Source organism: Saccopteryx bilineata, chromosome 4 (assembly GCF_036850765.1).
Source record: "Saccopteryx bilineata isolate mSacBil1 chromosome 4, mSacBil1_pri_phased_curated, whole genome shotgun sequence".
Taxonomy (NCBI): domain Eukaryota; kingdom Metazoa; phylum Chordata; class Mammalia; order Chiroptera; family Emballonuridae; genus Saccopteryx; species Saccopteryx bilineata.
This window is the reverse complement of record NC_089493.1, coordinates 49,613,987-49,632,101: the sequence shown is the minus strand read 5'-3', so window position 1 is coordinate 49,632,101 and position 18,115 is coordinate 49,613,987. Positions and strand designations below refer to the sequence as shown.

The 18,115-nt window shown below is 37.3% G+C and overlaps 1 protein-coding gene and 1 pseudogene across 1 annotated transcript in view; both read right to left on the bottom strand.

Annotated features, from left to right (window-relative positions):
• Nucleotides 1-18,115, bottom strand: part of SOS2 (SOS Ras/Rho guanine nucleotide exchange factor 2) — a 100,970-nt gene that overhangs the window by 48,112 nt on the left and 34,743 nt on the right. The window contains exons 2-5 of the mRNA XM_066272207.1: nt 16,733-16,858; nt 13,178-13,309; nt 11,354-11,518; nt 3,120-3,323 (exon numbers count right to left, since the gene is read on the bottom strand). Coding sequence (XP_066128304.1) covers nt 3,120-3,323; nt 11,354-11,518; nt 13,178-13,309; nt 16,733-16,858 — 627 coding nt within the window. The remainder of the gene's footprint in view (nt 1-3,119; nt 3,324-11,353; nt 11,519-13,177; nt 13,310-16,732; nt 16,859-18,115) is intronic.
• LOC136335165 (large ribosomal subunit protein eL6 pseudogene) lies at nt 612-1,469 on the bottom strand (annotated as a pseudogene).

Below are 18,115 nucleotides of genomic sequence, written 5' to 3'. Positions count from 1 at the left end.
TAAATGTTTCAAATCTTGAGGGTAGAAACCCAGAAAAGGGGTTGCTAGATCATACAGTATGATAGCTCTATTACTAGTTTTTTGAGGAACCTTCATACTGTTTTCATAGTGACTACCAATTTACATTCCCATCAGCAGTGTATGAGGGCTTTTTCTCCATATCTTCCCCAACATTTACTTCTTCTTATTGATAATAGCCATTCTAGCAGGTGTGATGTGCTATTTTATTGTGGTTTTGATTTGCCTTTCTCATAATAGCTAATGAAGTTGAACATCTTTTCATATATCTGTTGGCCATTTGTATGACTTCTTGGGAAAAATATCTGTTCAGGTCCTATGCCCATTTTTAATTACCGTATTTTTTGCTCCATAAGATGCACACACACCCAAAAGTGGAGAGGGAAAAGCCTGTGCATCTTATGAAGCAAAAAATACGGTATTTTATTAAATATTTTAACACACCATTTGGCTCAGAATATTTTTTTTCTTATTTCTTCCTTAAGACCCTAGGTGTGTCTTATGGTCAGGTGCATCTTATGGAGCAAAAAATACGGTAATTATTTAATATTTTAAAACAAATCAGGTATTTAATTAGGTTCTTTGTAAGAAATTTAGAACATCAGTTTGTGAGGATAAATCTGATTTGTGAACACCAGAGTATGGGCAGTCCTGGAGCTGACAAACAGCTTTCTATTTTTGGCAGGATTTGCGAGTCCACAGTTTTCTGATCAACCTTGCACTGTTCTGTAATCTCGTACTTCTCTTTCTTTGTGTCGAAGGTCTCAACCTCCTGGTGTCTGGGCTTGCACAGCTTCTTCTTGAAGTAAACATCAATGAAATGTTTGGGGATTTTCACACCACTGGTATCAATTTTGGTGGAGATGGCAATGACAAATTTCTGGTGTGTTCTATAAAGAGGAACTCAAGGAACACAGGTCTAGTCACAAGTAGCAAGCCACTGCTCAGGTGCTTCTGAAAAGCCATCCTCTTGCCTATGTGGTGCCTAGTGAGGATGATCAGAATGGTCCTGGAAGTGATAATGGCTCGCGGTTTTTTTCTCATGCTGACTGAAGGGTTCGTGGCCTTGCTGTGGTTCAACAGCTTTTAAGGCACATCTTCAGTAGGATAAGATCCAGGCATTTTGAGAAGTTTAACCACTTGGGTACCATCACTCTTGTTTGCTATCAACTAGTTTTGTGAGAATAGCAAGAACTTTCTCCTTTTTCTTTTCAATCCTAAATTTAGCTACTTCCTCTTGTAAATGGCCTTTTTGGAATATACAGCCAATTAGGAATATCTGCCAAGTCCTCTGACTTGGACTGGGTTTTGGCTGCAGTGGGGATTCCCCTCCTTAAGTGTCTTGGCCTTGAGGTTAGTTACCCTTCTTAACCTTGCCACCAGTTATCAGCCTTCTTGGCTTCAGGTTTCGTTTCCTCAGTATCTGGCTTCTCAGCTTTTTCACTCACCATTTCGTGAGATGGAAAAGAGGCTCTGCCCATTTTTTATTTAAATTGTTTGTTTGTTGTTGGTAATTTGTATAACTTCTTTATATATTTTTGGATATTAGTCCCCTTTCAGAGGCACTGTTTACAAACATCTCCCATTCAGTAGGTTGCTTTTTTGTCTTGTTTACAGTTACTTTTACCATGCAGAATCTTTATATATTTTGATGTACTCTCATTCATTCATTTTTGCTTGTGTTTCCCTTGTCTATGGGGTCAAGTTCACAAAAGCTTCTCTGATATCTAGGTCCCAAAGTTTAGCACCTATACTTTCTTCTATGTATTTTATTGTTCCATGGCTTTATATAGTCTTTAATCCATTTTTAAGTTTTCGTATATGTTGTCAAATAGCAGACTAACTTCATTCTTTTGCATGTGGCTTTCCAATTTTCCAATACCATTTATTAAGGAGGTTTTCCTTTCTCCACTGTATGGTTCTGATTTAATACCATACTGGTTTGTTGTTGTTTTTTTTTAGATTTTACTTATTCATTCTTAGAAAGAGAGAAAGAGAGAGGGAGAAGAGAGGAAGGAATAGGAAGCATCAACTCGCATATGTGCCTTGACCGGGCAAGCCCAGGGTTTCAAATTGGTGACCTCAATGTTCCAGGTCAATGCTTTATCCACTATGCCACCACAGGTCAAGCAATACCATACTGTTTTGATTATTATAGCTTTGTAGTATAATTTGAAGTCAGGGAGCGTAATACTTCTGACTTTGTTCCTTTTTTCTCAGGATGCCTTGGGCTATTCAGGGTCCTTCATAGTTCCATACAAATTTAATGGGTTTCTTTTGTTGTTGTTGTTCTATCTCTTAAAAATGCTATTGGAATTTTGATGGGGATTGCATTAAATCTGTATATTGCTTTAGGTAATATGGCCATTTTAATTATGGTGATTCTTCTAGCCCATGAACACAGAATATCTATCCATTTCCTTGTGTCTTCTTCAATTTCTTACAGCAGTGTCTTGTAGTTATCAGTGCATGGGTCCCTCACTTCCTTTGTTAAGTTTATTCCTAGGTATTTTATCCTTTTCATTGCAATTGCAAACAGAATTGTTTTGTTCATTTTTCTTCTGATATTTCATGGGTTAGTATATAGGAAAAATCCCTTTTTAGAAGAGTATTTGTCTAGCTGATTCTTTAGAGTTGACTTTCAAAGCTATAGATATATAAAAAAAATGGACAAAGCTCCCTGAATCCCAGTCCTACTCTCCCCACTCCCACCCTGTCTGCCAACAGAGCATCTCTGCCTTTATTTATGTGATAGTCTGAATAAACTTCTAAACTTTAAACTACTACCTTACAGTATTTACCAAAAGACAGGAAAAATCATGTCTTTTCTAGATGATACTTTTTTTCACCATCTTCAAATGAAGAACTATAAATCCTAGACACAGCATAGCAGAAAAAGATTTCATTCCAGTATAATCCTCCTTTCTCATTTTGTGTATAATTTTCATCATCAAACTTATTACATTAGTATAATAAAACCCACAAATACTAAAAGAATGAATATTTTTGTTTTATATACTTATAAAGTATATAAAGTTATGACTTTAAGCTGCTATTTCCTTCTGGGGTACACAGAATTTCAAACCCAAAAAGGTACTTACAGAAGGTTTAAACAGCTTTTTGTCAGAAAGGAAGGCTTCTCGAAACACTTTTATGATCATATTTAGTTCCCGTAGATACTGTCTTTCTTCTGCAATTTCAGTTCTGACAAGGTCATAGTAGTTTAATTCACCTGAAGAACTAGGTTCATCTTCACAGAGAGAAACCAAACCTATGTCATCCTGGTCAAACATGTCCATCAAAACCTGAGAAATAAATCAATAATGCATAATTTATTTTCCTTATTTTATTCATTTTTTTTTTTTTTAGAGAGGAGAGGGAGAGACAGAGAGAGAGAGAGAGAGGAGAGACAGAGAGAGAGAAGGGGGGGAGGAGCGAGGAGCTGGAAGCATCAACTCCCATATGTGCCTTGACCAGGCAAGCCCAGGGTTTTGAACCGGCGACCTCAGCATTTCCAGGTCGACGCTTTATCCCACTGCGCCACCACAGGTCAGGCTATTTTCCTTATTTTATAAAACCATCTCAAAGTACTTGTAACTAAAACATTAGATTAAACAATGAGAGCTGTTTGTATTACAGGCTAATATATATGAGAAAATTAAAAAGAGAAATATGAAAAGTTGAAGGAGAAAATAAATATTTCTGGAATTAAGATAAACCTAATAATGAAATACACACACACACACACACACACACATAATAGCAAAACAGCATAGCTTTAGAGAACAATTCAAGCCAAAATCCTAGTACAACTACTTACTCATCTGTGATTACAGATAATTATTCTTTTAAAAGTTAGGTTCCTTATATATAAAAAATGGAACCGATGAAATAATTCAATGAGGTAATTAATGTACATAAAATGCATGTTACTATGTCTGGCAAATAGCAGACATTCAAAATGGTAGTTCTCTGCCCCATTGTAAGGATGATTGTATGCACTTAGATGAATTTAAAGGAGAAAAAAAATGAAATTATACTATAGTAGAAGTACACAACAGATTAAAAGTGTGATAATTTTGGAAGCATATTTACTATGTACATTAACAACTGCTATTAAATTCATTTTTTAAAACTGTGTAGCTCACAGCTGCTTAAAATGCTATAGCAATAATTTCCCCCTTCAGAAAATAGTAAAAATAGTTACTATAAACTTAAGTTAACCAACAGGCAAAAACTAGTTGTAAGTCAAAAGCAAAAGGAAAAAGGTGACTATACTTTACAGAATTAAAAATAGCTAATAAAGAAAAATTGGACCTACTTAATTATATTTTCAAGACTGACTGAAAACTACTTTCTTAAAGTTCAGGGGGGAAAGACATCCCAAAAAGGAAGCTCTAAAATGTATAACAACTTCAAAGAAGAAAGTCGGACAACACCCTGGGAGATAATTCTTCATTCATCATTCTGAAATTGTTCTGATTTACTGATCACCAGAAACTGTGCCAGATATTAGTAAAATATAGCAATGAACAAAATAAACACTGCCCTCCTGATCTTGTTGAACCTAACTCATAAATATTTCTTAAAAATGTGGTCAGTTTCATCTGCTATACTTTCTCCTATGTGAACTCTTCTTCTTAGGTTATTTCCAATTACTGTTTAGATGATATGACTCTTAAAATGTTTATTTCTAGCCTCAGCATCTCTCTAGACCAGCGGTTCTCAACCCGTGGGTCGTGACCCCTGTGTTTTGGTCGTTCGACCCCCGCCGGGGTCGCGACCCACAGGTTGAGAACCGCTGCTCTAGACCCTAGACAAGTGTTATGAAAGACTTGCTAGTTATTTCCTGTCTGACCAAACCTATATAGGTGTATTCTACCTCAGAATCACTAATAACAACATTACCTACTTGATCATCATAACTAGAAAACTTGTCAGCCTAGACTTAGCACTTCTCCAATTTCTGTATCAAACCAAGCCCCAAATCCTGTTAACTCTAATATAGAAATATCTCTTAAATCTAGTCAGTACTGAGTATTCTCCTCAGTCTAGAATGTCTTCTCTTACTTCCCTTCCAACTATCACATTTATCTGACAAATACCTAGCTATTTGCATCACTTAGCTCATATATAATTGTCTTTGTGTAGCTTTTCCCAGTCACCCCCCCCCCGCTCCCCTAGCTGAATCATTTCTACTAGCTCAGTCCTCTAGTAGCAATCTTTTTCTTCCTATATAAACACTTGTATTAAAATTTCTAAGGATAATAACCATGATTTTATCTTAAAACTCATAGCATTTTATGGACAGTAAACGCACAAAAGATACTTGCTTAAAAATCATTCATGTATTATATGTATTTGTAAACTATTAGACTTGTAAAGAAGGCTAAAGTCCAAATGAATTCAGAATCAGAAAAATGTTAGAACAATAAAAAAGCATTTTTTGGACATGTTCAAAAAATCAGAGCTAGTTGTTGGAAAAGATGGAGTAATATCATCATGAAAGAAAAAACACAGAATTCAACTCCTATTATTACATCTGGGCCTAGAGAAATAAACTTCAGCACAGCGCTCTGCTATCTTATTCTCTTGTCTTTCTTAGATCTCAGTTTTGCTCTTAAGTACCTATGTTCTATTTTTCCAGCCTGAATATTATTTTCCTTAATAGTGACAAATATAACAGGTGTTGAGCTATACAATTCTTTCCTTTGTCTATTCTAAGCAACCTCTGATGTGCCAGAATACCTAATATAGTCAAATGTTACTTTTATTTTTAAATGTAAATAAAAAAGTTGATTTTCAAGTTCTCTGTCTGAAAAATTATATGACCTTGCATGGCAAATTGTGCAGATCCCTAGAAATCATTTATTCATATAGTTTATTAAATAAGATGGTTTCTGAGCTCTTGAAATGAGATCACTAGAAATCTGTTGAGATTTACTAAGATCACACCATATCATACTAATCTCATTATTCCACTCACATAGACCCACAAATAAAGTCATTTTCATTTTAAGCCAAGCATATATCAGCCTCTTGTAACAAACTTGGAATGACAGTAGAAAAAAACAGGCAAACTATAGCCCAAAGGCCGTATTGCACCCACTCCAATAGTTTTACTGGAACACAGCTCACACTCATTTGTTTATGGCTGCTTTCCTGTTACAGAGGAAAAGATGATGCACCTGATCGGTGGTGGCTCAATGGATAGAGCATCAACCTGGGATGTTGAAGTCCGATTCAAAACCCCCAAGGTCACTGGCTTGAGTGCAGGTTTACTAGCTGGAATGCGGGATCACTGACATGATCCCACAGTCATTGGCTTGAGCACAAAGGTTGCTGGCTTAAAGCCCAAGGTTGCTGGCTTGAGTAAGGGGTCACTGGCTCAACTGGAGGACCCGGGCAAAGCACATATGAGAAGCAATTAATGAACAATTAAAGTGTCACAACTACAAGTTGATTCTTCTCATCTCTCTCCCTTCCTGTCTCTCTCTCTCTTAAAAAAAAAGAAAAAAGAGAAGTTGCAAGAGAGACTATAGGGCCCAAAAAACCTAAAATATTTGTAGGTTTTTTTGTAAAGGCCTCTGGTCCTTTACAAATAGTTTGTTGACCACTAAGTTAGACAAGAAGCAAAATAGCAGCTGACTAAAAGGCCACAATTTAAAAAAATATAGTAATTTATTCTTAGAAGGATGCCTCTAATAACGTGAGAATCTCATTCCTTATTACTGTTTTTCACAATATTTTTAACAATTCCAACTAAAACTTTCTCAGATTTGAATACATTTTGAAAAGCTGGGTAGAATACTGAAAATGCTGAATGACAAAATTAGATTTTTAATAATATCTTGGTATGTTGGAGCACAGTGTCAGTAACAGAATGAAATGTTCTAGGAATAACTTTGAGTTCAAACTTACATGAAAAAAAAATCAGCAAGTTGTAAGAAATCAAAGACCTAACATAATAAACAGTGCCTAATGTAAAAAGTCCTAGGGAGCTTAAACATATGCAAACTCAGTAAGTAAGCAGAGTGATATGGGTGCCGAAAAATGCTGAATTATAAAAGAATAACAGAATAAAGGAGGCATTTCATTGTAATCCGTGTTGATCAGACCAAATCTAGATTGTCGTCTTTAGTTTTAGAAATTATAGCATAAGAGCACTATAACAGTGAGATTTAAAAATCATGTCACATGAAGATTCTTTTTTTCCATTTTAGAGAGGAGAGAGAGAGAGAGAAGGGAGGAGGAGCAGGAAGCATCAACTCCCATGTGCCTTGACCAGGCAAGCGCAGAGTTTCAAACTGGCAACCTCAGCTTTCCAGGTTGACACTTGATCACTGCACCACCATAGGTCAGGCCAAAGATTGTTTATTAAAGTCTCAAATGGTAGCCCTGGCCGGTTGGCTCAGCGGTAGAGCGTCGGCCTAGCGTGCGGAGGACCCAGGTTCGATTCCCGGCCAGGGCACATAGGAGAAGCGCCCATTTGCTTCTCCACCCCTCCGCCGCGCCTTCCTCTCTGTCTCTCTCTTCCCCTCCCGCAGCCGGGGCTCCATTGGAGCAAAGATGGCCCGGGCGCTGGGGATGGCTCTGTGGCCTCTGCCTCAGGCGCTAGAGTGGCTCTGGTCGCAACATGGCGACACCCAGGAGGGTCGCAACATGGCGACGCCCAGGATGGGCAGAGCATCGCCCCCTGGTGGGCAGAGCGTCGCCCCCTGGTGGGCGTGCCGGGTGGATCCCGGTCGGGCGCATGCGGGAGTCTGTCTGACTGTCTCTCCCTGTTTCCAGCTTCAGAAAAATGAAAAAAAAAAAAAAAGTCTCAAATGGTAAAGATCTAGTACATGAAAAAATGCTTCAAATAACTTATTCTGAAAAAATGTTTGATTTTATTTAATATAATTAAGGAGAAAGTATTACAATTAATGAATGAGTTAATAGAGAAGCCTATTTAAACTTCATATGAGAAAGGCACTTCACCTAATTAGAATTTTATAAAAATGGATGAAGAGTTATTAAGCAATGACTTCCCTAGTGCCCAAACAGAAGTTATATGATGATCTGTCAGTTTGCTGAGATGATTTGGCCTCTTGTTATTCTGAAACTGTAATTGTTTAGAATAGCTTCTGCCTTTAAAAAGAGTCATGGAAAAGATGAAACTCAAATATGTATAAAGTCTTTCCTTCCCATAGTTCCTCAACAATTCTGTCCAAGGCTAATCAGCAGAGGAGAGGAGACTGGAGCAAAAGGTAAGAATCCCTACTGTAGGGTAGAGGTGGGGGAAAACTGGGGTGACCCAGCTCAGGGTAACAGACTCTGAGTGGAGTAAGGAGGTTGTCTATAGAGACGGGGCACACCTGACACAGGATGTTAGAGATCAGTTGGGGTAAAGAGACTTCATATGACAGGCCAGCTTGATGAAGGGAGCTACAGAAGGTGGTCCACAGCAACAGCCCAACACCGGATTGTTGGCACTTGAGCGGGAGGGTAAGGAGAATGTATATAAAGAGAAGAGGGGTTTCCAAACCAAAATAGGATTAAAGAGGGTACCTACATCAGTAAGGAAAGAGAGGCCTGCCAGGAGATTGGTTATACAGCAGGACTGATCAAATAAGAAAATATATTAAGAAATATGGGAGCCAGGGTTTCTTCCTATCAGAGAAGAGAACTACAAATATGAGGAAGAGGAGGCTAAAATAAACCTGTGATACTGGATTTGGTTTGGAGAGATCTGTGAACTCATAAGAAATAAATATAGGTGTATGTGCAGTGTACATACATACTCACTACATACTCATACATATAGAGGTTGGTTTCTAATACGTATCTATACACACATACATATGTGTGTATATATATCATAACTCTGGCCTCTAAGAGACCAGAGCAATGATGCTCAAATAGCAATTAGCTCATCTAGCACTCAGATCTTGGTTTCACTGACCAATAAAACCAGGATATTTTAGATAACAACCAATTATAGGCTTAAGTAGCAGGTAACAAGTTGAACCTCGAATGATTTGTCTCAAAAGAGAGTGTTCAGAGTGATAGGGACAGAGAAGCCAACTTGAAGGAGCTCCCAATGGTGAAATCTGGGACAATTTGAGTATCCAAAGAATGAAGTAATGGATTAGGGACCATTGAATGAGAATCCATGAGTCAACATTAAAATAAACAAATGAATACATTTAAAATGTAATGAGGAACAAGTTATTTAGTCTTAAAATATTCCACAAATATTTACTTGTAATTACAAGAGGGAGAAGAGTACTTCAAAGTAGAGAAGCCTGACAGACAACCTCTTAATCAAGTGATCAAAGTGATTATCTACCTGTAATGAAAAACAATGAAATTGTGTGCTATGTGAAAAAATGCAATGAGAAGAACAAAGCATCGTTTCTCTGGTAGCCCTGCCATAGATCCATAACCTGAATCTAATCAAGAGAAAACAAAAAATAAAGGACATTTAAAACAATAACAAGTGTAACACTTACAACAAGGTAATAAAAGTTAAAGAAAGTGATGAACTGATTCAGACTGAAGAAAGAAAAAAGAAAAAGATTCACAACTAAACTCAATACATGATTCTGGACTGGATCATTTTGTTACAAAGGACATCACTGGTACACCTGGCAAAACTTGAATGGGATCTGAGAATTAGATGATATAATGTATCAACATAAATTTCCTGGATTTTGATTGTCATACTGTGGTTATGTAGGACGACCATGTTTTTGTTTGTAGGACATTAAACTATGTTGGCAACTTAAACTCAAGTGGTTCAGGGCACAGGCAATTTTATTAAAAGTCTGAGATAAAAACAAAGTTTAAAAAATGTAATCATAATTTTAAAAGTCAAAGTAGAAATAAAAAATAATTTCTACTATGAAATTTAAATAAAAAATCATTATGGCATAGTACAGTGGCTCTCAATCATAACTGCTTATCAGAATCACCTGGGACACTTTCCAAAAGTTTGAAAAGCTGTGTTGTAGGCCCAACCCATGCTAAGTAAATTAGAATTTTTGCAGGCGAAACTCATCAGCATTCTTTCAAAAGCCTTCCAGTAATTCTGGTGTACAAAGTAGAGACCACTGGCATATGTCAACTCCTAGGGGTCCTTCACCATTAGAGATCTACTTTAGGCATCTTTGTGAAGTGTTCCTGGTCTCCCCTAGATCCCTGACTTATACATTTAATGATTCTAATTATATTATGCTGCAATTATTTGTTCACAACATTTTTATTTCCCACTAATATTCCTTTTAACACATGGTTTGCTGACTTGTTCACAGTTGTATCTTCAATGCTCAACAAAATAGTGCCTGGTCCATAACAAACACTCAAAAATACTGATTTAAAAGGTAAGGAGGAAAATGGAAAAGGAGTGAAAACAAAGAGAGAAAAAATACTCAATTTCTTTCCTCAGTAGGTTACAGCCAGGATGGAAAAAGATAAGTACGTATAACAAATTATCAAAAAAAAGTAACTGGCATTGCAAAATCTTTTCTTCTCCACCTGTGTCCCACTAAACTATTCTATGAAACCAAAGTATGTTTTTCAAAATTACTTCTTATGCTTAAAAGTATCTGAATACTCTGTATATATTCTCTTTCAATAAATAAATAAATAAAAATATGAAACTCAGACTGCTACTCTTAAACTGGTTTGAGGTTCTGCATGTTTGTCCTGTAGGCAAAAGATTCTTGTGGGGGAAAAAAAAGATTCCCATCCAGTCTCATGATAAAAAATCTGAAAATATCATGATTATTCTGTAAAGACAGCATTTTTCTGTCTTCTAAAACCAAGAATTAAATGCCTGACTGATATTCCACAGTGGATAAAGCGTTGACCAGGAACACTGAAGTTGCCAGTTTGAAACCCCAAAGTTGCTGGCTCTGAGTGCGAGCTCGTCAGCGTGGGGTTGCTGGCTTGAGCAGGGGAATTGTTCACAAGATCCCAAAGCTCACAAGCTTGAGCCCAAGGGTTGCTGGCATGAAAAGCCCAAGTCACTGCCTTGAGCAAGAGGACACTGGCATGGCATGGCCCTGGTCAAGGCACACAGGAGAAGCTCAATGTACAACTAAAGTGAAAGCAACTACGAGTTGATGCTTTTTACTCTCTCTCTCCTCCCTCTCTTGGAAGTAATCAATGAACAACAGGGTGAAAGCAACTCTAATCACCCTCTCTCACTTTCCTGTCTCTCTCTCTCAAAAACAAAACAAAACAAAAACAAAACAGGAATTATAAAAATCAGTAATATAATCATAAAAAAGGAGGTAGGAAATAACATATAGTCATTATTATTAAAGTTTAAATACCTTTAAACTCTCACCTTATCTGCACACATTGATACTTTAATGTCCTGTTCAGATATTTCATAATGTCGAATATTGAAAACATAATTACCAGCCAATTTCAAAATATCAGCAGAGATATACTCCAGTACAGCCACAATATATAAAGACACATGGTAGTCTACTTTGTACCCTAAAACTTCCTGTGGAAAAAAAAATTTTAATTTTAAAAAATGGCATTATCAAGTTCCAGTTAAACACTTAAAATTTTCATTTAACATTCTCACTTATAGATAACTTTCTATAAACCAAATGTCTAAACTCACACATACCATTAGATATAAAATGAGTTGTTGGTCCCAGTACCACAGTCTTTTTTTTTAAAGACATTTAACAAATATGCCTTTAGTATCAAACAAAACGAGATAGTTCATTCTAATATACAGAAATCTTGAGCTAGACTTCACTGAAAGTTTCTTAATACATTACTCAAAACCCATTTGACAGTATCTGCTATTTTGAAGGACCTTGCTTTAACCCTTATCCCCAAATTATCATGTTTTCCACTGAGGAGAGGATGTGTGTATGGGGAAGTGAGAGTCTTAAAATTGCTGCCAAGGGGTATTCAAATCCATGTATAGCAAGTATTTTATCAGACTAAATAATATTCCCTAGTCTACTTCCAATCTATACAAAAATATCTGTGATAACTACATATTAATTTAAAAACAGTTCTGAACTCACAATTTTTGACATTATGTATCCTCTTAATAAAAAAAAAGCTGAAAATCAGTCAGGGATAGTAGTCATCAGAAGATGCCACAGATGCATTATTGTTTATCATTAACTTTTAATTTTATTTGAAAGGCAACCTGGCCCTGGCTGGTTGGCTCAGTGGTAGAGCATCAGCCTGGCATGTGGATGTCCCAGGTTCAATTCCTATTCATGGCACTCATCTGCATCTCCCTCCCTCTCCCTCTTGCTTCTTTCTCTATCTCTATCTCTTCCCCTCCTGCAGCCATGGTTCGACTGGAGAGAGTTGGCCCCGGGCGCTGAGGATGGCTCCATGGCCTCCGCCTCAGGTGCTAAGAAAAGCCTGGCTGCTGAGCAATGGACCAAAGCCCCAGATGGGCAGAGCATCACCCCCTAGTGGGCTTGCCAGGTGGATCCCTGTTGGGATGCATGTGGCAGTCTGTCTCTGCCTCCCCTCCTCTCACTGAATTAAAAAAAAAAAGACAACCTAATTTTATCAAAGTATACCTATTTTTATTTTATTCACATTAAGAAATATATATGTATGTGCTAAGTACAAATATACACATACACATACAATAACGTAGACCATGCTACATAAATACTGTGTGTGTGTGTGTGTGTGTGTGTATACCTCAATACTATGTAAGTACTGTTTGTTATAAACAAATCCCTGACTGTTTTTTTTTTTGGGGGGGGGGTTAATTACCTTCAGTGGCCCTGGCCGGTTGGCTCAGCGGTAGAGCGTCGGCCTAGCGTGCGGAGGACCCGGGTTCAATTCCCGGCCAGGGCACACAGGAGAAGCGCCCATTTGCTTCTCCACCCCTCCGCCGCGCTTTCCTCTCTGTCTCTCTCTTCCCCTCCCGCAGCCAAGGCTCCATTGGAGCAAAGATGGCCCGGGCGCTGGGGATGGCTCTGTGGCCTCTCCCTCAGGCGCTAGAGTGGCTCTGGTCGCAATATGGCGATGCCCAGGATGGGCAGAGCATCGCCCCCTGGTGGGCGTGCCGGGTGAATCCCGGTCGGGCGCATGCGGGAGTCTGTCTGACTGTCTCTCCCCGTTTCCAGCTTCAGAAAAATACAAAAAAAAAAAAAAAAAAAAAAAAAATTACCTTCAGTGAAGGATGGATTTTGTCCACAGGCAGTAAGAGTGGATTTCTTCGTTTTCGTTTCTCTATGGCAGACTGTGCATCAGCAATGGCCCATTTATCAATTGGATGAGGAAAGGTCTTTTGAACTCGTTCCTGTTCAGATCATAACAGAACTATTGTGAATAGAAGTGCTCATAAGTAGAAAATTCATACAACTTTATCTCCATTTTTTACGGTAGCAGATAATAGTAACATAATGTTTTGATTCCTGTAATAGGTAAAAATTTTTTAAAAAAATCAACAGGACTATCAAGAGTTTTCCACATAATTCCCATGGATAAATAAAGGTAAAATATGAAGAGAAATCTTTAAATATAAGGATAATTAAAATAAAACTAAAAAAACCAAAAAGTGGCCCTGGCTTGTTGGCTCAGTGGTAGAATGTCGGCCCAGCATGTGGAAGTCTCAGGTTTGATTCCCGGTCAGAACACATAGGAGAGGTGCCCATCTGCTTCTCCCTCCCCCTTCACTTCTCTCTCTCTCTCTCTCTCTCTCTCTTTCTCTCTCTCTCCCTCTCTTTCTCTCTCTCTCCCTTCCCCACCAGCTGCCATGGCTCAATTGGAGCTAGTTGGCTCCAGATGCTGAGGATAGCTTCATGTCCTCTGCTTCAGGCACTAAGAAGAGCTCAGTTGCTGAGCAACAGAGCAATGCCCCAGATAGGCAGAACACTGCCCCCTGGTAGGCTTGCTGGGTGCATCCTGATCAGGGCACATGCAGGGTCTGTCTCTCTGCCTTCCTTCTCTCACTGAATTAAAATAAAAGAAAAAGAAAGAAAAAGAAAAAGTAATAATATTAGGACAGGTTAAAGCTACCATAAAATTCCCTATCAGTGATTTTATAGTAAGGTTTCTAGGGTTAAAATTGTTTATCTAGCAAAAGTTAACTCATTAATAATTTATTATGCAGTTACCCTCCTTTTGCTAATCTTAGCTTCAAATATAGAGAAGAATTTTTATAAAAGGAGAGAGATTATGTATCTCTAAGAGGATCAAGTGGGTGACAAAGCTTAGAATGACTTAAAAAATTGCACCTTTTGGCAAAACAAATCCAGGCCTTTTAGGTTACTATTATGGTTCATCAATCTTAAACTGAACCACTAATAAGTAATAATAATCAAATCAAACTCCAATTTATCAGAATTTCTTATTTTTTAAATTATATTCAGCTTTTAGCATACCTAACTACTGAAAAGTATGCTTGTATTATATTTATTTAATGTCCAATTCTTACAGCAGAAAATAGGGAAACAAATGCTTTAATTCTCAGAATCCCCAAAATTCTTTTTTAATTTTTATTTATTTTTTTAAATGTTTATTTTATTGATTTTAGAGGAAGGAACATCGATCTATTCCTGGATGTGCCCTGACCAGGAACCAACCACCTCTATGCTTTTTAAGATGATGCTCTCCAACTGAGCTATTCAGCAAGGGCAAAATCCCTGAAATTCTTAATAGCTCACTTATGCCGAATTAAGATTTTCCTCATACTGTAAAGCTATTGCCTTATTACAGAAACAATCTTCAAAGGAAAGGTGATATAAACAGCATAGCACAAAAGTAATTTCTGAAGGCTATACTGACAGATTCTCTTTTTTTTTTAAAGTTTTATTGATTATTTTAGAGAGAGGAGAAAGTAGAGGAGCAGCAGGACGCATCAAATCCTAATTGCTTCTTAGTTGCTGTAGTTGCTTCATAGTTACTTCTCACATGTGCCTTGACTGATCAAGCCCAGGGTTTCAAACCGGCAACCTCAGCATTCCAGGTCAACACTTGATCCACTGCACCACCACAGGTCAGGCACTGATAGATTCTAAAAGTCTAAAAATACTCCTGTGTAACTGAACCAAATAGTATTTTAGCACTATGTGTATATGTGTATACCAGGGGTAGTCAACCTTTTCATACCTATTGCCCACTTTTGTATCTCTGTTAGTAGTAAAATTTTCTAACCGCCCACCAGTTCCACAGTAATGGTGATTTATAAAGTAGGGAAGTAACTTTACTTTATAAAATTTATAAAGCAGAGTTACAGCAAGTTAAAGCATATAATAATAATTTCTTACTAAGTACTTTATGTCAGATTTTCGCTAAGTTTGGCAGAATAAATCTTTATAAAACAACTTACTATAGTTAAATCAATCTTTTTATTAATACTTTGGTTGCTCCACTACTGCCCACCATGAAAGCTGGAACGCCCACTAGTAGGCGGTAGGGACCAGGTTGACTACCACTGGTATATACCAATGAGTAAATATCCTTAAGATTTATACTAGTCCTTTACTGAGGTAATATTTATATGTAGTAAAATGCACAGATCTGAAGTATACAATTCAATGAGTTTTGAAAAATGCTTTCCTAATCAAGATATAGAACATGTACTATCATCTCAATCTCCATCCCTCAAAGGCAGCCAGCCACCATACTGATTTCCATCACCATTGATTGTAGCTGTTTCTGAATTTCATCTGAATGGTATCATACAATGTGTACTCTTTGGGGTCTGGCTTTTTTTTTTTCTCTATGTAATGTCTGTGAATTATAGCTACATTACTGCATTTATCAATAGTTCACTCTTTTTCTTGATCAAAATTTGAGTTGTTTCCAATTTTTTGATTATTATGAATAAACTGCTTGGATATGCATGCATAAGTCTTTTTGTAAGCATATATTTTTATTTATCTGTGGTTAAATACCTAGGAGTAAAATTGGTGGATCATAGGTTATATATGTATTTTATAAGCAACTTCCAACAATTTTCCAAAGTGGTTATATAATTTTCCACTCCCACTACCAATGTAAACAGTTCTAGTTGCTCTATATCTCATCAACACTTGGTGTTATCAGTCTTTAATTTTATCCCTTTCAGTAGGTATGAAATGGTATCTCACTGTGGTTTTTAATTTCCATTTCCCTGGTGATGTGTGAGCTTGAGTGCCTTTTCATGTGTTTATTAGCCATTAGTAGATCTTTAATGAAATGTCTGTTTAAGACTTTTGCTCATTTAGGGTAAAAGTAGGGTGTCTTTTTTTATTCATTTGTAGTTCATAACATATTTTGGATACAAATTCTTTGTAAGGATTACATACTGCAAACATCTTTTCCTCGTCTATTACTTATACCTTTATTTTCTTCAATTTTATGATTTAATAAATGAATTTGAGTCCTCTGTAAAAAATAATACTTGCTTAACCTGCATTTTCTTTTAGAAACTTTAGTTTCAACTTTTATATTTAAGACCATGATAAATCGTGAATTAATGTGTATGAGATAGATTTCAAGAATTTTTGCCCCATAATTTTATCCAGTTGTTTTAGCATCTTTTATTTTTTCACTGAAAAACTTTCCTTTCCCCACTGAATTGCCTTGATATGTTTGTCAAAAATGAACTGACCACATAAACCACATATGATTTCACTAGCATCAATTTCCACAATAATTCAGAATGATATATATTTGGATTAAAAATTAATTTGTACCCTGGTTCCATGAGGTTTTGAAATAACAAAATAGTTTTTACCTCCACATCTTGAACAGTCCTTGGTTGGGCCATGCATAATTTATTAAGCAGTTGAAAAATTAGCTCTTCAATATAATAGAGAGATTCTTCCTTAGCTGAGAGATTGGGATGAACTTGCTCCTGAACCTTTAAAAACAAAGTTCTCAGTTAACACACAGGCAAAATAACATTTATCGAATAAAAATCAGAGAATCTTATATGTAATTAATAATTTACCAGCTTGGTTATTCAAACATAGATACAACACACCCACAATACCCGTATTGGTTGGTCTTTGTAAACTTTTCTTAACCCACAGAGCAATGGTTCTTAAACTTTTTGGGATCTTATGAAAATCTATTGGCCCTTCTCCTTCTCACCTCCAAAAAAGCACAGACATATAAATATTCTATACAATTTCAGAGGAATCATAGGTACTCTACAGTTAACTATTGATAATACACTGTTCACAAAAATTAAAGGATATTTCAAAATGAATATGAAGTGATAAAAAAAAGCATTTGTTTTCTTTTTATTAAACAAGAACATCAGAAAAGTAAATGACAAGTCAAAGAACGCTGTTCAATTATGCAAATGAGATGCAAACTCAATTATTGTGATTGAGTAGCAAGTGACACATTGGTAAGGGTGAACAGAAGCATGTCAAAATGGATGAGAGTGCCACACATCGACTGTTCAGTAGGGTGTATGGTCACTCAAGACGGCCAAACCACACTGACAGCGATGGGGCATGGACAGGATCAGACTGTCCAGCAGTTCTTGTGGGATATTCAGCCACTCTTGCTCCAGGGCAACTTCCAACTCAAGAGGTGTGTGGGAGGCATTAGATGGTTTGCCAGACATCTTCCCAGTGCATCCCAAGCATGTTCAATGGGATTCAGATCTGGAGAATGTGAAGGCCAGTCCACGTGTTCGATTCCTGCCTCCTGAAGCATGTTGTTGACGAGATGTGCACAGTGAGGCCTTGCATTATTGTCCATGAAAAGAAAGCTGTTTCCAACTGCTCCACCATAGGGTACCACTATAGGGTGCAGGACCTCATCTCGTATGTGACAACAGTCAGCGATCCGTTTCTGATGACATGGAAGTCGGTATGACCAGCAATGCTGACGCCAGCCCACACCATGATTCCTCCACCACCAAAGGAGTCCCTTTTTCACATGAAACATGGATTCTCCTGTGTTCCTCATTCACACCAGATCAGGACATGCTGATTGTCAGGCTGCAGACTGAACCGTCACAGGTCCAATGATGATGCTCATCAGCCCACCTTCTACGGGTTCTAAGGTGTTCAGCAGATAATGGAATGCATACCACTGGCCGCCAGGCATGCAGTCTAACACAATGGAGCTGTTTTCATATGGTCTGAGTGCATATCCATCG